At 41.9% G+C, this 21765-nt stretch overlaps 2 protein-coding genes across 8 annotated transcripts in view; both read right to left on the bottom strand.

The window, feature by feature from the left end:
- The window catches only part of eml1 (EMAP like 1), a 36170-nt gene extending 32096 nt beyond the window's left edge, over positions 1–4074 (bottom strand). For all 7 annotated transcript variants that reach the window (XM_028394996.1, XM_028394987.1, XM_028394989.1 and 4 more), the window contains exon 1: positions 3844–4074. Coding sequence is in view for 6 of the 7 variants with exons in the window: in XM_028394987.1 (XP_028250788.1) it covers positions 3844–3964 (121 nt within the window). In the remaining variant the exon portion in view is untranslated. The remainder of the gene's footprint in view (positions 1–3843) is intronic.
- A 7007-nt stretch (positions 4075–11081) lies between these two features.
- pkdccb (protein kinase domain containing, cytoplasmic b) lies at positions 11082–19795 on the bottom strand. Its single transcript, XM_028395394.1, has 7 exons — positions 18994–19795; positions 18171–18302; positions 16467–16738; positions 16048–16127; positions 15680–15787; positions 13016–13192; positions 11082–12087 (listed from the first exon to the last, which is right to left on the bottom strand). The coding sequence occupies exons 1-7, from the start codon at positions 19606–19608 to the stop codon at positions 11981–11983; spliced, it is 1491 nt and encodes a 496-aa protein (XP_028251195.1). The 5' UTR covers positions 19609–19795; the 3' UTR covers positions 11082–11980.
- Between the last annotated feature and the right edge of the window lie 1970 nt (positions 19796–21765).

Raw genomic sequence — 21765 nt, 5'->3', positions numbered from 1 at the left:
CTGCAAACAATAAATGTTATTTGCACTTTTTTTTTGTGATGTCAGCAAAGAAAAGAAAGGATCAACGCCAATGGCAGCTACACACACTGCAGTGTTGTGTTGCTGTTGTGGGCCACATAAGCAGCAACAATGCCAAAAAATGATGTTACCATTCAGGAAAACTGGGTCACCACTTGTGTTTTAATGCAGTCTTTTAGTCATGGACTCTAACAGAATTATACATGTAGAAAATCCACAGTCAGGCTGTGATAGCTGCACAGACCCTGAAGCATTTTTAAGAAATGAGTCAATGTCAAGTCAGACAAACACAGCCCGCGATTTGGTAAATGCTTGATTTTAAGGTCAAGTAAAGCAAATGCAGGTCTTCATAAAGAGCTGCAGATACAAAACAGACATGATGAGTTAGCTCAGAGTTTTGTTTACCCTGTGATGTCGTGAGAAGACAGTGTTTGGAAAAGGCACGTGAGTGAAGAAGAGGAGAATCTGCTTTTGGCCTGTAAATAGCTCCTAATCCAGACGTCCTACTCCTGCTCCTCCCCCTGGGGTGGCAGATGTAAGTCAGTCTATCACAAGTCAAACAGCACTTAAGAGAGAATGCCTCTTTCAAACAAGCAGACACTAATGTGGACCATCTAGGTTTAAGATTTGTACTTCACTATTCAGTGTTTTCCAACATGAACACTCAGCTTAGCATCAGCTAACTTTTAGTTTGCAGCTGTTAAAATGGGAAGTGAGTCAGCATTTCTAAAAGCCAAAGCCTAACACCCCAGATATCCTGTTTTATTTCCCACTGGATCTTTGACTTTTGCAAAACATAAACTATGTGGTAAACCTGTTTTTGTAAGATTTGTTTTTCCTCATAAAGAAGACTTACAGCTTAGCACAATCATGGCCGAGGAGATGAAAAGAAGAAGTATTCATAGATGTAGACCCAAAGAACTATGAGACACTGCATTGTACACAGGTTTCAATGCAACGTCCAAAAAGGGCACATCGGTACACACATCTTCAGGTGCATTTATCTCTCAAATGGATATTTCCCAAAACTGCAAATCTGTGATTCCAAAATAAGTCAAAGCTCATCCAGGTTTGTTCACATTATATATAATGTAAAAACCACATTTTCCTAATGCCAACCATTCCATTTCAAGCAGCAATTTAGGCCTAAGGTGGGGTGATCTGGATTGCAGAGACATGAAACATCTATTGTGTGAATGACTCTGAGTTTTCTGTGAGCACACACATGCAGCCACTTTCAAAGAGCCGATGAGGGAAGAACTGTTGTAGTCGGTGCGTGCTGCATTGTTCGTCACTAAAGTCTGACATCTGTAACACCGTGACACCATATCCAATCATATTGTGGGTTTTACTTGAGCTTCATTGCTTCTGTGTCAACCTTTGATACCTCTGCCAGCCTCCTTCCTCCCTGCCTGAACCCTCTGCCGTCATTATAATGATGCCATACAAGTGGGGAAGAAGGGTTATAAAGCACGGTGACTTCCCTACATCTAATCTATATGTTAATGAGGCATAACTTGGACACACAAGTGAAAGAGAATTCAGTGGACTGCAGGTGGTAGTCTGTGCTGAGTAAAGCCATTAAAACAGCGTTGAGCAGGCCAGTGGGAGGGATTGAAATTCATCAGACTTCTACTACTGTGAAAATTATCCATTTATCTAAAGGACTAAGTCTACCTCATGAGTGCCATGAAAATGAAGGAGCAGAATCGTGGTGTGTAATATAAACACACACCGTGTGCTGGGTTGTGTGTCCTTTCAAGCAGAAACAACATTAATCACATGTGACTTGGTCGCTAAAACATCCATGTACACCCCTCCCCCAATCCCTGAACTCTGCTCTGCTCCTTCCCTCTGTGAAAGCCTTACCACACACATGGACTATGGATTCACTCTAAAGTGACTTAAAAATTCACACAGTGTAAACTTTCATTCAAATCTCATCCGCCGCCTCCTATTGTACCTGCTCTTTGCATTTCATGTGATTGTTGGCTCCTGTTTTCTCCCCTCCTGTTCAGTTCAAAGTCAGAGCATCCTTCAGTCAATGCAGCCTTAAATAAACTCTGCTGAACAAAGCATCTTCAGCAGCAGACTCTTATGCATATGTTGTTGCAGTAATGCTTGTTATTGTATACACCATTGCACACACAGAATTGCAGGTGATTTTTTTAAACCTGCTCTGCAAATGAACCATTGCAGCCACTTTGCCAACATGAGCAATAGTCTTAGTATCAGCAAATCTACTTTGTCCTTATATTCAGGCCACAGATGGAGGGCTGACGTCAGCAGGCCATGATGCCATCGTCATCTGCACACACACACACACACACAGGCCTTGTCACATAAAGCCTTGTCAGCTTCCATTGATGCCCCTATAAGTCTCAGTTACATGACACACAGCAGACAGAGCTGCTTTTCATTTCTCACCAAATTGATCTCCTTAGAGGTTCCTCACTCCCTCATCCCATCCACCCTGCTTCTATTCATTTTCCTTCATTTTCTACATATCTGCAGCTCATCTTCTTTTGTATCCCCAATGCCATTATCTTTATTGGACTTCTAGTTTTTTTATGAGCTTTTCTCTCGCTGCACTCATCATCATCATTTATACGATATGCTAACACTGCCATCTGCAGGACATCAGCTGAACTACAGCCGATTTTTTTTTATATTTCAAGATCATTTGAACTAATTTTTATTTTAAACATCTTCTGTGGTGTTATCTCATGATAGCAAAACTTTGAAAAACTGTAAACATTTGTTTATGAACTTGCTGTCCTTGTATGTAAAACTGTATATAAGGAAAATAAAAAAACACTATTAATTATTTAATGATTTTACTTTAGTGATACTTTAACTAATTTGTATTGCTTATAAAGTTTTACTTATATTTTTACTGAATATTTTCACATTGCTATATCAGTACTTCCTCTGGTAGCATGTGCTTTCGATAATGAATATTTAAACACAATGTACATTCATACAACAGAGCAGCAGTAAGTCGAAGAAGTTTCAGTGAAAGACTGGCAGTGATTGGACTCATGAGGTTAGATGTTATTTCCTGGCAAATGCATTATGGAGTGAAATTACCTGATAAGGAGGCACAGTCAGACGGAGCAGTCTTTATGAACAGATAACTTCAAAGAGTTCTCATGCTGCTGATTGATGTTTAATTATACTGGAGAAGGAATCACACATGGATTACACTGAGACAGGCGAGTGAGTGAGTGAAGGCTTCTATTTTTATAACTGATTGTTTCTGTTGGTCTATCAGCTGTAGTATAGTCAGGCTTCATCTCTTCTCTCAGCTTGGCTGCACTTGTGGGAAGTGACCCTTGACTTAATGCTTTGCTATGTCACACATACACTCACTAATGGACACACAAACACCTGTACATACACACAAACACGTCTGTACACATTTGTCCACATAGCCCAGAAACACACCAATCACATGCAGCCGGCCAGGCCTTCCTTCTCTCTCTCTCTCTCTCTCTCTCCTCCCTCTCTCTATATATCTCTGGTTCAAACATATGCAGTCACTCATTATTTTGATGAAACCAGAGGGAATTCTCTCCAAGTTTCCATATAAGGCCTCAAACTAAACAGACTACTCGCAGCTGCAGCTGAATACTTGCTGTGTGAGCTGTCCCTGTGGACGGCTAACAGGATGGGCCCAGAAAGAACCCCCTTCCACACACACATACACAGTGTAGGGCTAAACATTTAAACAATGTACAGCTAGACATGCAGGCCCAGATATGCACCTCATATATCTCTCTTGATCACACAGGCTCACATCTGTAGCAGACTGTTCCTTCTTACCCACTGGTAGTCCCTCGCAGTCAGACATGGCCACAGACAGAACAGGATCAGGACACAGTCTTTCCTTGTCAGCTTTTTTTTGCGTCTTCTGAATATGTTCTCCAGACTCAGTTTTCACCATCAGACTCTAAACTGTGTGCCTCTGTCTTTCTTGTTTTCGCTCTCTTAGTTTACTTTGTATCTCCTCGTCCTCCTCCACTCTTTCCCTCTTTTAACAGTCTGACCAGTGGCCAGTAGATATGCCAGTCAAGCATCACACACTGTGCTATTGGATACTAAATTTGTAACTAACAGTCCTCCCACAGGATAGTGTTTCTCTTGGACATGGCAGGTCTTTTCAGATATGATTTCATTTCAACACACATCTTTTTTTTCCCCACATAGCCGAGGACAAAACAAGAAAAGCAGGCTTGGTCCTTTGAAGCTCACTGTGAAATTGTCTGAACCCTAGTTGTTTTCCAGGATACTTTTCTCCTTATCCCTCCAGCCTGAAACCAAAAACACAGTTTCAGTAAATGTTTTATCCCTTGAGAGACAGGTTGGCCTAAACCTGGCAATGGTTCAGAACTTTTTTGTGGTAATAACTTTTGTTTTCTACAGGGGGCGGTGTTTCACCACGGGAATTATCTCTGTTTCCATTTCCTGGTGTGCCCTGGACACAGAGAAAATTTAAGTCAAGTGACTTTAAGATAGAAAATACCACAAAACATGATCTCATTATTAGGTATTGAATCTTATAAATACAAGATGTATATGTATATATATATATATATATATATATATATATATATATATATATATATATATATATATATATATATATATGTATGTATATATATATAATGTTATATATATTATTATAAAAGTCAGAAGCCATGTTTAAAAATTGCTGCTAGTTTTAACAAAAATACAGGCAGAAAGCATAACACAGCAATAATGTTCTTTCCTTAATTTAAGAGACAAGTTAAAGAACAACAAAAGAAGGCTCTCAGTTTAAATCCTTTCATAGTGGAGGAGACAAAGCAAAGTGCTTGCTTGGCACTCCACAATGCCGTACAGATTACTGGCCCACTCAAGCGCACAAAAGTTCCCCAGAACATGCTTAACACGGAACAGCTTTGATTAAGCTCACCACCGATCTTTCCACACGCTCCTTCCTGAATTACTTCTCAGCTTTCTCAGCTGACCCTTTGTCACTTGACTGAGGGGATTATCACGAGGGAAAGGTTCAGCATGTGACTAAGTGGGGTCAGACGGTAGACTTGTCCAGCAGAACCAGTGTCAGAGGGGTTAGGGTTCAGAAACAGTGGGGTTATCTTGAGCATTGGAGAGAACACAGGTTGGTGAGACGACGGAGGGCTTCCTGCTCTGTTATCTGTCCTGCAGACCTGTCAGTGACCCCCGTTCACCCACCTACCCTCCACCCCAGCCTTCACACCGGGACCAGCTTTGACGTTTGATCTCCAACTCTTGTTTGCAGAAGAGCTTGGAGGACCTTTTGCAAATACAGCCTAAGCCTTCACCCCATAAAGACCTCTTGACCCCACAAGCTCTGGCAAACAGAAAGTGGACCATTCACCACTGTGACTGCTTCTACTCACAGTGATCACATGTGATAAGTTTGGGTGAAGTAATGTGCTCCACAAGGTCCTGAATGGCACCTAGATTATGTTTAATATGGTTGTAAAGCAGTTTAATGAAAGTTTTCAGCTTGTATCACACAACACAAATTGTAACCGTAAAACTCTTGAAATGAGATGAAACAATCAGACACAAAGAGAACGGCTTAGTTCTTGTTACATGTTTTCTCTTCATCACAGTGAGCCCGAGGCACAGCACAAAGCATGTAGGTCCTTCAGATAACTGACTATTGTGAGATATGACCTTCTAATGTATCAGCGCTATGAAAGAAAGGATTTGCATATTAAAAGCAGTTTCCAGCAGGTTCCATGTAGCCAGAGAGAAAGCCAAGCACTGCGATTTTTAATGCACAACATTCTTTGGTCCTTTGTCTAAAATGTCCAGAGTGAGGCCATGTTGGGCTGCAAAATATAGTTTTGCAATAATAGAAAAAAAGAACACATTTAAGTTACAGTAAAGTCATGTTTTACACTCCTTGGTGCTAACAGTTTTAGAACCATGTCATTTATTGAACATTTGATCTGTAAAACTGGCTTTAAACTTATCACATGAACTTTTTTTTCTCAGTATCAGATGACCTCCAGTTAAACCGCTCTCACTTTCTGTTGTTCTTTCTCTCCCTTCCTCTGTGTTGGTCACTCTGTCTACATCTGTCTTCTTCACTCTCTTTTTTCAGTCCACATTCACACAGCGCTGCAGTTAGACTAAGACCAGCCCCTGCTTTGAAATGTTCCCTGTCTTTAGGATAGTTTATTGTAATTGCTAAAAGATGTGGTAGACTGATGTACGCATATTGATTAACAACAGTTTATTAGGCAAATATATAATTGTTGGATAATTGTTCACCTAAATTAATTTGAAGTTGTTTCATGTTGTGTTTGTTTTGTTTGTTATTTATGATTTCTGAGGCTTAAAAGTCTTAAAATGTAATGTAATTAAAACCCTTTTAAAAAAAAAAAAAGAAAAACAAATGATTAGCTTATCTAAAAGTAGCGATAAAGTGCAAATGAAATGTAATGAATTGTCTTTTGATGTGGGATGATTAAATTCATTTGTGACACACTTTTTTCACAAATGAAGTGTTTATAGGGGCAGCTAAAAGCTTAAAGCATGCAGTACAAGTTTAAATGACAAATATCCTGTGCTTACAGTACACACAAGAAAAATAATGTGTGTTTAAATTTCACAATAAAGCACATTTCTGGGTATTAGGTCCATTATGGCAGATGGCCAGTAGGGATGAATTAATATGAGTGAAAGGCCCCTGGCCTGCTTTAATGGCTCTATGTTAATGATCCTCCAATAGCAGCAGCCGTTGTGTATGCAGGTACTAATGAACTCTTAATAGTGTTAAATCTAACAGCCTCCGAATGATTCCACTAACTGTTTTATGGTCTTGTGGGCAGAACCCTAATTGGGGACTTGTGGCAAAGAGCTGCAGCTCACAGCTTTCCACAGGTTTAATAACCTGTATACAGAAGCTGCATTTCAATGTGCCAAAGACAGGGCCTAGACAGTTAATTTAATTTAATCAATTAATTTATTCAATTAAAAATAAATGAATTGTTTTGATGAAGCCATTGTTCCTCAAGCCTCATCTTTCCACATGTATTAAGACCAAAACAAAGATGGAAGTTAGAAGATGGAAATGTATCAATTAGAAGGATTAAAGGCTGTGCAAAGTGTGTGTGACAAGTAGGGAAAATTTTACGTGTACAAAAAAATACTTGTTTGTGACTTTGAAGAAGTTGAAAAATGATCAAACTAAAATTCTTCAATGCCCTGATCAATTCAATTTAATTCAGTAACTCAGAGGGGGTCTACAGTGTATTTGTGGTAGAAGATTAACTGTAGAGAAGGAAGTCTTCCTCCCCCCGGAAAAAACAGCCGAGGTGTGACCAAGGGGATTCCAGAGCACACAACAAAAGGCAGACACTTTGATTTGAACAGCAGTGGTAGTCACACACACACACACACACACACACACACAAACCCCTGTTCCTGATCCTCAGCAGTCCTGCCCTCAGGTCTCAGCCGGCTGAAAGTTGGGGGAAACTCCAGATGCTTCACAGCAGTTGTGGGCTGTGACTTGGAAGAAGAAGGGAGCTGTGGAAGACTGGCAGGAGAGGGAGGAGGACATTGGTGGAGGGTTGGAGTTATGTATGAAGTGGAACAATATAACAACAGCAGCGCTGGCCTAAATTAATAGTAGAGCTTACAGAGGTTTTGGCCTGAAGGAGAGTTTCAAACAGAGAGGGAGGGCAGCAGCAGCAGCAAGAGAGGAGCACGGGTGGGGTGAAAGGAGGTTCCACAGACTGTATGATGGATGGAGTGGTAAGGAAGAGAGGAAGGAGGAGAGAACGGGGGAGCTTCAAAAGAAAAATGACCCAGACTGCTGCTGTGATGTAGTGGGAGGGAATGCAGGACAGAGAAACATGTGGGGATCTCATAACCAAAAAGGGTTTTGCAATACAACCGCAGCGCTGTACTCAGAATACAGACAGCACAAATGCAACGTTAAACAGTCATGTCAGAGTTTACTTTGAACGCTGGAATTTCAAAGCCCTCTGTGAACGAAACTGTTTAGCCCTGCAGTGATCAGTGTTCCTATTCACCTGGAAACTGTGCAGTGGGTCCATGGAGATGTCACTGGATACAACACTGAGCCATTAGACCTTTCAAGATGCCTCTGTGGCTTTAGTGGCAGGCATAAACCTTTTGACTGGGGTTAACTTGAGGGCTTTTAAAACATGATCCAGCCACTCCCCCCACCCACCAGCACCAATGCAGACAGGCAGAAATGAAAACCTCTCCTCACACACACCTACTTGCTCTCTCCTTCTGGGCCTGCTAAAGCTATTATGGCTCTAAAAGAGATTGTATCTGCTCCGGGCAGACAGTCAAATAGTTAGTTGGGCAGTCAGATAGCCTGCAAACTAAGACGTCTCTGTGTTTGGGACAGGCCGACTAAATGTCTGGCTACTCTTCACAGGCTCTCAGGTGTGACCGGCCGGTCTCCTATGTACCGCAGCCAAGACGGCAGACAGACACAGAGGTGTTTCTGTTAGCCTGGAGTCGAGTGAATATCTGCTCTATCTCGCCCGTCACAGGCTGCATATGCTCCTGTGAGCAACTCAAACACAAGCCAGATCTTCTTTCCTGCAGAACTATGCAGGCTTTCACTGAGTTAATGCATATTTTTAGTCTGAGCCAAGGTCAGACCTTTTGCCAAAGACCTGCCTGACACGTAATTTCTTCAGGCAGCTGTGGTTTTTAACATTTGATGACTAACTTTGCATTTGAATCAAAGACTTTAGTCAGACCACAAAATGCATCACACCAGGACTGTAAAAGTGGATGATGGAGGCTTTGGTTCTTAGCTTAGTCATACACATCTTTCTCACTTACATTGGTAGATCCTGAACCCAACAGAAGAAGCCCTAATGTCACCAACACCAAACATGCACACACACACACACAACTCTTCCCTAAAATTGCTGATGGCTTGTTTTCATGAACTTATATTATTTCCAGATGGAGGTCATGAATAAAACCTGATGGAAACGAGTCTGGTGAAACTGGAAACTTAAAAAAACAGAAATGCAGGGGTATGGGGCTGAGTAAAAAAAACAATCATCCTCCCCCTTCCCCCGCTCATTCCCTGAGCCTTTCAGAAAGACCAGCTTGTCAATTACATGCTTAAAAAACAGAAGAACAGTGTGCCACACAGCATGTTTTAAATGTTTTACCTCAGCAAAATTATATTAAAAAAACAGCCCGAACAAAAATAAGAAAAACAAATAAACAAAATAAAGCTTAGAGCTGCTCCACCAAGCCTCCACACATTGTTTCAACTAAAGAAAACAGGAAAGAAAGGGAACACTTCCAGACTTTACTGAGAACACAAAAACCATGTAAGGACCTCTTTGTGGAAAGAACCACAGAACATGGCGCTGATTCACCATCACACCTGAAGAAAAACTCACTGTGGTGCCATGCCTGAAAACCTGATGAACCTCTCAACATTCTGCATTTATGATGCATTTGGAAACATTTGTGCATAAAAACAACATGTGCAAGCTTTGTGTGAAGCCAAAACACCCATTAACTTATTTTAAAAAGTCTGCCAAGACAAACCGGTCCGACGCCAGGCGAGCCGATGTGGAAAAGGATGAACCACAGCTGTAAGCCTTAATAAATTACAGCTTATCACTGCAAGAAAGTGGGGGGACTGTTCCCTGCACTGTCAATGTGAAGCCCATATTTAGAAATAAACTCATGTGAGGAGTATAGAGTTGTTTTTCTTGCCCAAATTCCTGAGATATGACTACAAGGTCCTACAATGCATCTACACTGAAACAAAAAAATTCAATAATTACAACTACTTACACTAAAACAATAAATATGCTACAGCCTGCAGCATTATATTATATTATAAACTAACATATTGTCATTTTTTTCTCCTCCAAACCTGCTGGGAATTACCTCACGCACCAAAAACTGTGAAAATAACCAAAATAAACTTAACTGAGCAGCTTTTCCCCATCTTAGAGTTAAGTTAACATCTTGCTCTAGAGATAAAATCATGACTTCCTGTGGCTACCAATGGTTTATAAAAACCCAAAGCCTGCTCTTGTGAGGATTTTTCCTCCTCTGTGCAACCAGTCCTCCGAGTCAGTCCGGCTATGTCAGTTTTTTTCTTATCTAATCTGACTCAGACTCCTTATCTGTACAATCAAGACTCTAATCAGCCAGCTTTGTCCAGACAACAAGGGGCCAACATAAGGCAAGGAGGACCTTGAGGCCTCCCTGCTGTCTCTCTCAGGGACATGCCTTTTCAAGTCAGTGGTAGTGGTATGGATGAATGGTAAATGAGTCAGCACAGAGAGATCTGGAATTTGCGATCGAATCTCATTCAAACTCTTGTTTTTTGTGTGTTTCTACAGCCTGAACCTTGTCTTAAGAATTTTAAATTGACATCTTTTATTGTTTAGCAGCAAGAGGAAAAACATCTCACTGCAGAGTCCTCTGGCTTGTGTCACCAGATCAGAGATATTTGGCCTGCTTTGTTTCCCTCCCACCATAAATTCTGAGGCTGCTGAATCTTGATGACACAATTCCTGACTTCTTCAGCCTGCCACCACACAGACCTGCCCTTATCTCAACCTCACCAGGTTCCTCCTGGCAGGCACAGATGGCAGCCCATTCGTGTGCAAACCGCAAAGTGAGCTCCGATTGTCCTGATGTCAGCCTTTGTCTTACAGTAATACCTCCTCTCTCACCATGAGAAAGGCTCAGTAAGCAGGCTAATTTACATGTATTAATTAAGGCCCATAATGAGCTCAGCATGACGGGGCATTTGAATGCATTCCATTGGTATTGTGCAAACTCTGCGGAGCTCTGTAGGCTTCACAGTCTTAGCCATTCAGATGGGCTACGGATTGCAGATGTGGGGGCATGCAACAGATAAAGGACTAAAACACACAGAGAAAACCAGGTCAGCAAGTTTCCCCCACCCCCCCGACAGAAACACACACAAAGGTGCTAATGAGAAATAAACAGCCTTCATATAATAAAAATGTAAAGAAGCACATAAGTGGAAATGATACATTTATATAAGTACAAATTGTAAAACTGTACAGTTACAACAAGTGAAGTATAAAAAAAACACTGAAGTGAATAATTTTTCATTGAAAATAAAAGTTTCACCCACAAGGTGCACGTAAGCTATAATGCACAAACATGTAAGAACAATTACATTTCATTTGATCATATAAATATTTACTAACTGAACACTATAACTAAGTTTACAAAAGCATGTAAAATCAGACTGCTCTGGAATGGTTTTCATCATCTTTGCTCATTGTTGATGTGTAAATGCTTACATGGTTGTTGCCATCTCGTACCACAGCGCTGCTAAGCCAGGGAACCATGAAAAAGCAGCCGCAACCTCAGCGTATTAACATCAAAGTGTATTTGTATAAGCGCTTGTTTTCTTTTCTCGTCCTCGGGCTTCAAACGCTGAGCTGCAGTGGCTGTTCTTATTACCTCTTTGGTTTAAAAATCTTCTGACTACAGGGACCCAGCCTCACAACGAAAGCCAACACACATGGCAAATAAAGGCAAGACAGTTAAAAAAAAAAAAAAAAAAAAAAAAAAAACAGATCGAGGGTACAAGGCTCTCCCTCCTTAATTGTACCTGAAGGGAAATCCCTTTAAATAGTAGCTGGCAGAGGCAGTGAGCTGGCAGGCACATCAAACAGTCACTGAGCAGAAGCCCTATAAATACATCACATTCACTTGCTCACTTCAAACGCCTCCTCCTACCTCCTTGGTCTCTACGCTGCTCCTCCACAGAGCCGAGATGCGTTCAACATGTTCACCAGGAGGACGCACTTATGTTCTCTAGAGCAACTTTTTTGCTTTACTTCCACACATCCAGCTGCACCCTGTCTCCACTCCACAGCATCTCCAGCCCCACTGTTTGTTCTCACAGTCACACTGTGGAATTATCAAGAACTTTGGTTTTCTTCACATACACTTCTGATGTCCCATCAGGCACCAGGTGACTGAAACTACTCCTGAAAGAGGTGAGAAGGCGACCTGCAGAGCACAAAGAAGATAGGAGGGTAAACATCAGCAGCATCAGCAGCATCAGCAGCATCAGCAAAGAAACATGTCCAGACATGATATCCTTAACAACTGTGTACATTTCAACTTCATCAAAAGATTAAATGGAGAAGCAGAAGAACATGTTTACTTGGCTGCCTCTGTCATGTGGCAGGTGTGATTTTGTGAGGAATAATAGCTGCAGAAATTCTATTCTGTCCTTATTCACTGTTTTTTTAAACAATACAGCCCCAAAAACGTTTGATTTCAACTCAATTACAAGCATCACACACAACAAAAGTGGGTTCTCTTAGCTAACTAACTCACATCTTTCAATGAAAGTAAAAACAAATGTAAAAAAAATGTAAAACAAATGACACTTTTGTTAAAAATACAATAATCACTACTGATGTTTAATAACTGAAGAAAGTGTGCAAAAAAACACCCCAGTGAGAGGTTTTACTGTGTGTGTGTGTCACAGTCATTTTGTGTCTTTTGTGCATGTATACTATGTCTCATCTCACGTCAGTCTCTAAAGCTTCACATTTCTACAAATCATCCCAGGCAGCTCTGAGCCGAAAATTTTAGGTTGTTGATCGTCTAAGACACACACACAGACGCACACAGACGCACACTGAGCATTTTGCAGTTTCAGACAGTACAGAAGTGCACAGGAATACTGGGAACAGACGTGTGTCTGTGTGTGTGCGTGAGTGCGTGCATGCACCATGTTTACTTGTTTTCATCGACAACTCCCACCCCCTAGCTCCCTTGGGTTACGCCATCATTTATTTTTTTTTTTAAAGTAAACACCTAACAGAGGTCCCACGAAAAAAAAAAAACACTACACAAAGTTTAAGACCTGGTCAGATGAGAAAATATAAAGACACAACAGAGTGGAGTGCAGAACAACTTTACTGACCTGTCCATGTCTTCTGTCCGGTCAGAGTGAAGCTGTTGCACTGTGTGTGGGAGTTACAGATGTGTGCTGCCTCTCTGGCACTGTGGACCGACAGCACGCAGCCCTGCTGGCTGTAGGATGGCCAACAGCGGTACTCCACGTTCCCAGAGGTCCCCATACCTCGCATCAGAGTGTAATCTAAGCACAGAGAAGGAGATGCCACTTCAATACACAAGGCTACTGAAAGATCGTGAAGCGCTCTCTGAGGATAAGATGAAAGTTTAATGATCTCTTTAGGGAAAACTAAAGCAGTGCAGCACTGAAAGAAGAGAATACAGATAAACCAGCTACAAAGACAACTGGCCCGGTGAATCAAAGGGATTCTTAATGAGGTCGGTACTCACAGATTTACAGTTAAAGGACACACACGAAACAGTAGGGTGTGTTTGGTGTAAACATCTTCAACATTAAGTTCTGAGTACATAAAAAAATTACTATGTATTGAATTATGCATTGAAAGTTTTCTTCTCTCACACTGTAGACAAAAGACAACACAAACACTTTTCTTAATAAAATACCAGGAAATAATTCAAAATAACATCTTTACAAGGTGATATCTATTTTTAAATCTGATCAGCAACACAAAACCAGAGCAGATTTAAAATAATTATTTTGTCCCATTTCTGGTATGTTTTTGTTAAAAAACACTAAATCAGGGTCAATTTGGTCAACTTAAATCTAATACTATGTGAAAAAAAAAATGACATTTGATCTTTTCTTTCGCAAATCCCTTCACCTTCCTGCTTCCCAACATTTGTGTTGCATTCATCATTATAATTCTTTCAGTCAGACGTTTTGTGGATCTGGTCTTAAATCATCTGCTACACATTAGCAGGAGCCATGACAGAAAAGCATACACACATACGCCTGGGTGCACAAGCACGCACACATGCGCACACACTCCAGAAATGGACAAAAGGCTCATCTGTGCGCCCGTACGGAGGAGGCACGCTGTTACAAACTGTTAACCTTCCTAAATGGCAGGAGGCGGTGTGTGTGTGTGTGTGTGTGTGTGTGTGTGTGTGTGTGTGGGAGTATTGTTAAGGGGAAAAAGACACGAGGATCTGCCTTCTAGGTCTGAGAAAAGGGAACAAGGAAGGGGAATGTTTAGAGGATCCTCCTCAGGGGAGGAGAAATGAGGCCTGCTGGGGAGCTAAAAGGTGGCAGACCTCAGCTGCTGAGGAGAAAGAGACATAGCAGACTCTCTTGTCACTATGCAGAACATCACATATATTTTCAGTAATAACAGTATTTAAGTCCTTAAATAAATTAGTCTTTTTGTACAAAAGCTGTAGTTAACTAGCATGTGTGATTAAACTGCTCCAGGTTGTGGCTGGCTCCTTCACATCAAATATCAGCTCTGGAAAAGTTACATCCACATTACTGGTGAAACTCCATCTGTCAGCAATTTTAAATTAAGACTTGGGACCTCATGAGGGTCTCTCACACACTCTCATTCTCTCTCTCTCTCACACACACACACACACACACACACACACACACACACACACACACACACACACACACACACACACACACACACACACACACACACACACACACACACACACACACACACACACACACACACACACACACACACACACACACACACACACACACACACACACACACACACACACACACACACACACAGTTTGAGCTACTTTGCCATTTGGCTTCTTTTATAAAGCTTAGTTGTGTCTGGGTGCAATTTTGAGGAGAGTCCATGTGGTTTTTAATATACAATTCCCTATTGATTGATCACTATGTTTTGGTTTTGGTCATTTAAAACGCTTTGTTTAACCAGCTGACTTAAGCTACACTAAGCTAAGTAACTAAACCCAACTAAAAAAAACAAACAATTCCAGGCTTGTCCTCCACCCAAAAATACCTCTGTTTCAGCTAACCCCCCCCCCCCCCACCACCATATGGTGAAATAATATACACACACATTTTTAGGTCTTATCACACACACACACACACAGCAGCAGTGACTCCTTGCACCTTCTTGTTAAGCTAAAACATTCCCTCCCAGTGTCAGCCTCAGAACTCAGGCCCCTTTACCCTGAATCTGTGATTAAATTCACAAAGTGCTGCTATATAAACAGTCCAGCATCTGGGGGACGGAAAATCTCACCACAGGAACGCAGCCAGTCATTCTGTTATTAATATTTCATACGGCTGAGAGGAGCAGCGGGAGGGTGAGGGGAGAGTTGGAGAGAAGGAAAGTGAGGGACTTTCAGGGCTTACACTCAGAGAAAAGTGGAGCAAATGGTGAAAGGTTTGTTTCTATGACTCAAAAAATGTAACGATGTTAATTAGAATAATTGTATATTATTTAGTCTTTCTGAAATCACATGGACTGCGCTTCTTGAGGCAGAGACATGCAGGATTAATCCCACTTTGTTGGTCTTGTCCTCTCATTCCAGCTGCCTAATAAACCTGTCAAAACAGCCTGAGTGGGAGGAACACCCCCACTCATTTTTTCATTTCACAAAATGAAAACAGAGGTGTATTTTGTCTGCTTTCTTTAAAAAAAGTAGATCAAAAAGGCCGAGCATTGTCTCCAAGAAATACGTACCGAACTTCATAAAAAGCAGACTTCATTCCACACGCTCTTACCTTTCATTATTGATGGAGGCAGGTTGTCCAGGTGTAGGCCAGATTTGTACAGGTGGAGAATGTGTTCAAAGGCCTCCAGTGTCTGATTGATGTCAGCTTTCAGCTCTCCTGGAAGCACAAAATTCAAAGAGTGTCAATATAAAAGTCAGACACCATGAATGATTTTTTTTCACACATTGCTGCCTAATCCCATTTGTGTAATCTTAGAAGATAACAACTTGTATCCATTACACATCAAAACGCATCTTGTCGAGCTCATTAAATGAAGCACTTAAACAGTGGCATGTTATTACTTGTAATGGAATGATTTGCTTTCTGATCTTCAATAGTTAACACCACCATCATGTCAAGACGATGCTCGCTCTCACCTGTGGAGTTCATGATGTGGTCTACCAGGCGTGTGAGGCCGGGCGGGGCCTGGTGAGGCAGCAGGTAGGTGAAGAAATACCTGAGGCCAGGCAAAGACAACTCATTCAGATAGACAGAAAGACAGACAAGCCCCATCACATAGCTCCCACAGAACATGACTTGTCTCACAGCGGTGCTAAAACAAACAGAGCCCATAAAGCTGTCAAATCTCTGAAGGCTTTTTACTCCCTCTTTCCACTGAAACTAACAATGTATTCATGACACTTCCACCATCAAGATGAACATTTCCAGCTGTAAGTCTTCCCTATCTACATTTCAGGTGTCAGCTTGGCCTGTATTTAAGCAGTTATCCATGTAGCTGCTCTTCCACCCATCCATCACACGTCTATCATGCAGTAAAGCTGTCACTTTTTTTTACCTGTAGGCATTGTAAATGTTCCTTTTCTCATTCAGTCCTTCGCACACTCCCCGAGCCGAGCAGGGGAGAGTGAAATTCCTGTGTGGAAACTGGAGAGTGCAGTCTGCATCTGTCTGACAGGCGGTCTCCTCCGCACTGGCATCATCCAGATCTGTCAGCTTCAGCTCGCCTGAGACGGTGACAAACTGCCGCGGCTGGAAGTCCAGCAGGGCCACGGAGCCCAGAGGAGACTGGGACAGGAAGTGGAGGAGCCTCACCAGGTCCAGACACACCTGGAGATAAGACATGTCAAAACCTGATCAGCTGGACTGATGACAGAAACACAGTCACGGCGTGACATATTGACCTCCATCCCTCCTCTCTGAGGAGGGAGCCTTGGGGCTGAAACAAGGAACCCATTAGTCAAAATACAAATTACCAGCCTGAGTTAGAACTCATTTTCTATGGGTGTATATTATGTTGGGTGTTTTTATTTATTTATTTTTTAAATATGGACAATGGTATTTTACGGAATTGGTTGTTCTGCCATTGATTGATGATTATTTTGATAATCCTGTAAAAAGCAATACTAATTAAGTAAAGCTTCTATTGAGATAAATCACATTGCAAAAGCTTAGTTATATTTTTCATATTTCATATATATTTTTCATATGATAGGATATGATAGGATATTGATCTGCACACTTGAAAATTATTTAAAAATAAAGTGTTAGTATACCCACAAAACATCCTAGTATTCAAGCTAAGAGCATCCTGGTTTTTCCCTTAACAGACGACATATGGATCAAAGTAATTTTAGTTTCATTATGCAGCTAAAACAGTTAACTCTCAAAGCATTTGCTTTTAAGATGTTTTACCAACCACATTTGCGAGCCATTTCCTGATGTGTGTGTGTTTTTTTTTTATAGTGCTCCTTTAAATCCTATCATAAAAACAGAAAGAGAAAATAAGTAGGCTACTAAAGGCAGAATAAAGGCATTAGCCACGCGCTGACAGAGCATGAAATGATCCTGTCACACTACAAACATAGCTGCAGTGTTAGGTAATGCCGAGAGTCTCCTGAACGTCACTCAGTGGGATCGGAGCACTGTAAAAACAGGACTGGGTGAAACCAAACACCCCTGGATTACTGTAGCCTGCGCAGATGCAACGTAGCTGAAAGGGGCTGAGCAGCTCCAGGGGGGTTTATTATGAACGGCTATTCGGATTGATGCAGCAAAATGAGAACCACGTTTAAAATAATACTTGCAGAAAATCAGGTTACTTTGCTAATCTAAACACACTGGGAGACATTTTTTTTCCTTTTCAGACACAGTCATGCAAAAAAGACACGCACATATTTTGACCAGTGGAGTGTAAATTCAGCCTCTGTTGACTCCCATTGTGAGCATACCTGTGATGGGGGGCTGTGTGTGGGAGTGTGTGTGTGTGTGTGTGTGTTAGGGATGAGATGACATTCCCAGCCGACAGTGGATTAACTCCAGACCCATCACCCTTCCAGTCCCGGCCTGATCAAATACACTGAGGGACAGATGTCAGACCTCCAGGAGTTTCAAATGTCCACCTCCTCTTGGTTTTCGGCCTTCATCTCCTCAGCCAACAACAGCCACGGCTTGCACATGCTTCATGTACAATATGTGTGTGAGAGAGCCTGCCAGTGTGTAGGGTAAATGACAGGGCATGCGTATCGACAGCTGAGCTTACCCTGAATCTGTCCTCCCAGGGGCTTTGAAGCAGCTGGATCATCTGGAGAGGATTCCCCTGCTCTAGAATGACTGTGACTCTTCCTCCCTCACCTCCTCCTCCTCCTTGGACTCCTGCACAGTGACCCTTGAGCTGTAGAGTGGAAAATAACCAGTTAGTCACAGTAAAGTAGAGAAAAATCCTTGCGCTACCGTTTTTGCATTTTAATCTGAGACAGCAACAGGTTTCTAAGTGAATTGAGAGGACACAATGTCCCCGCTACCTCCGCTGCTCTGACTTGTGACTGTAAAATCTCATTACATTCCTAAAAGGGATTGTTCTCCGTTTTACTCGTGAAATGAATCGATTGTGGTGTCACACAACCACCACATTTGAGAAACAAATGCCACCGGTTTAACTCAAACTAGGTCTAAATTGGAAGTTAATGGTTTGACTGAATAAGAGCTGAGGGTTTCTGATGCAACCGAGGATAGTAGAGAGGACAGAAGCACATTGTCTGCTCCTGCCAAACTGGACCCAAAGGTCAGAGGAGGGTCAGTGAATTTAATTTAATTACATGGGAAGGCCCCGCAGCAGAGCCAATGAAACCTTTCATCCAGTGTTGTGTGTGTGAGACAAAGGAAAATGTGAGCTGTGGTACATGGATCATGGAAACTCCTAAATAAGAATATTCAGAAGTAGTTCAGTACTTAGAAGTCAACACGGACTTCCAATGACCCATATATACCCAAGTGTAAATAAACCCAGTATTTCTAAGTATTTCTGATTCTGATAATGAAGCTCTAGCATTTGGAGAGTTTTAGGCACATGGGGGACTCCTCACCTTTATGACGTTTGGATGCTGCAGCCTTTGTAACAGGACTATTTCTTTCTTCAGCTTGTAGGACACCAGCTCACGGCAGCCCAGAGGATCTTTAAAATCCTCCACACACTTGCTCATGTCGATGCCCTGCTCGTTGACGAGTTTCAACGCCACACGTTGACCTCCGGCCAGATTCACTTTAACAACCAGTTTGGTGTATCCAGACCCGAGTACCTCCATCGCCTGCATGTCCACCAGAGAATCACAACCCATTTCATCCAGATGCGCCTTCCTGGAGCCAAGTGTGATCTCATTCCACACAGTGTAATCCAAAGTCGAGTCTAGTCCTTCACCATGCTGGGAGGAATGTCGGCTTTCTTCTGGAAGTCTGTTTTCATCAGCATCACCAGGTAAAAGCAGCGGAATAATTTCTTTTCGCCTCTCGTTGAGCTGGTAAACCAGAGCCCCGCGGAGCGACGCCAACTCCTCCTCATCCACAGAAATAGTTGCATTGGAAAAGTGCGATATTCTTGCTCCAAACTGCTGCACGCTGCTAATCAGTAGTGACACCAGAATAGAAAGAACCACGAAAGCCAGGAGAGCAGCCGCGCGTAAAGAGTTGCCCATCTCGGGCATTTTTTCCCTCTCGTGGCACGGCTACTGCTGCTGGAAAGGCGCACAGCCGCAGGCCCAGATGACCGCTCGCTTCAAGTGAAAGGGCTCCTGACTTTCTGCAGGGGGAATGATCAGCTCCTTGTTTCCACCTCCCCGGGAACTCCCTCTAGAGGTGTGTCCTGGCCGCTCGTAACTTTACACCCGCTGGACAACTTTGCAGGAGAGCTCGACCTCGTGTTGTCACTCAGTGCGTGTGTTGAAGCACGAATGAAGTCACAGTTTTTACACACAAAATGTAAATATATTATTATAAATATTTGTCCTCAAATGCACTTAATGTTTGCGCGTTGTTGGCCTAATTTAAATAAAGCTATAACGTTATGATTGTATTATAATGTTCGTTAAACTTAATAATTTCCATGTTCATGTATTTTAAAAGTATAAAATGAGACAGATGGAGTTTGAGGACTGCTGTCACTTTCACAATCTGTCCAACAGGTGGCAGCAAATTACCTTCTGGTTTCAGCTATCAGACACAATGTGTTTCTAATTCCTGCTTTTTAAATGAAATCTATTAACAGGAACATTATTTTCCTGCTTATCTCCACACGGTGTTTTGTGCTATATCCCTTCTTGTTTACTGAGCTATGTTAGTGAGTTAAGCTCAAATGAGACATTTTTCCTTTGCATCCCCAGATATCTGCCACAGGAAATAGCAGTGGCTGTCACCTCAGCACCAGCCACAAGCCAAACCCCCTCTCTACAGCTTCTCATTATAAATGTGTGTGTGTGTGTGTGGTACACGTCTGTGTGACTGTGTACGTGTGTATTTACAGGTTTTTTTTCCGCCTGTGTGTGTGTGTGTGTGTATGCGTGTGGCTTACTGAGCAGCCAAACAGTGTAAGTTAATCAGTGTGTCTGAAGTCAACAAGGCATTAGCCGTGTCAGCTGCCACACAGGCTGTTCACAAAACTCCCTGCCAGCCACCAGCACAGCGGGCTGCTGTTGAATTCGAGGAAAAGAAGTTCACATGAACTCCAAACATGAACAAGAACATGTATGCAAAGAGAGTTATTAACAAATCAGACACGATGAGCTGCTTTGAATCAATTAGCTCAGCCGTACAATGAATGAATCACTGCTTAATATTATGACTCATTGATGTACTATTAGATTAAATCAGGCAACACAATTGAGAATGAAAAAAAACCCCTTCATGCACATACACAATGTCTCCATGCCTGATTTTAAACCATGAAACAGTGCTTTGATCTCTCTTCCAAACTTTCCTGATCTTTGCCTTTCTGCAGATAAATCATTCCCTTTTCCTCCCCTTAATGGTGGCCCCACAGAAACAAGGGCGCAGTGCCATGATTCATATTTATAACCAGAGCCAGACCAGCGGCCACCTCATTAGCAGCAAGTCACACAGGTCTGCTGTGCCACAGTTTCTCCTATTTTTTTGCCTGTTCAGCTTATATCTGCAGCTCACACTTCTTAATAAGCAGCCCAACATCTTTTTACAGTGGAGCACCAGCTGACTGGTCACTGTCAAACTGAGGTGGTGTATGTTTTATTAGGTTAAAAATGGACTCCACTTTTACATCTATATATAACCCAGATCATAACCTGAATAAATCTTGAAAATCTTTTTTTCAGAGAAGAAAGAAGAAAGATTTCCTTCCCATGAGACCACTGAGATTATTCCTCTGTGATTTAGAGGAGAAATATAAACCTTCACCTACAATAATGATTCTTCAGAAAATGTAAATGTGATTTGCTTATAGATGAAAAAGAAGCTATATCAATTAAACAAATTTGCCAAAAAAACCTTTGAGTAATCCATCATCTCACATCTGAGATGATCGATCTCTTGTGTTTTATGACTCAGTGGATGATTTTTCCTTGTTGACTGATCAGGAGCTGATTATATGACCTACTTCGATCCCAGCAGTTTGAACAGAGTCATCAGACCTCATTGTGATCAGCAGATAGGAGCTCGTTAATATTTTAATTGCGCACAGCATGTGCTGTTTGCGCATCTTCACAACACGCGCTAAAAAGTAGATGTAGCTACTGTCCGAGTCACTTAAGGTAAGTACCGATTCAAACCATCCGTCACTCGGAGCTCCAGCAGTTGGACAGCGACCACGTAGCGTCTTCAGCATCAACGCGGCT

Source organism: Parambassis ranga, chromosome 22, assembly GCF_900634625.1.
Source record: "Parambassis ranga chromosome 22, fParRan2.1, whole genome shotgun sequence".
In the NCBI taxonomy this organism is placed as follows: domain Eukaryota; kingdom Metazoa; phylum Chordata; class Actinopteri; family Ambassidae; genus Parambassis; species Parambassis ranga.
This window is presented reverse-complemented; position numbering and strand designations above follow the sequence as displayed.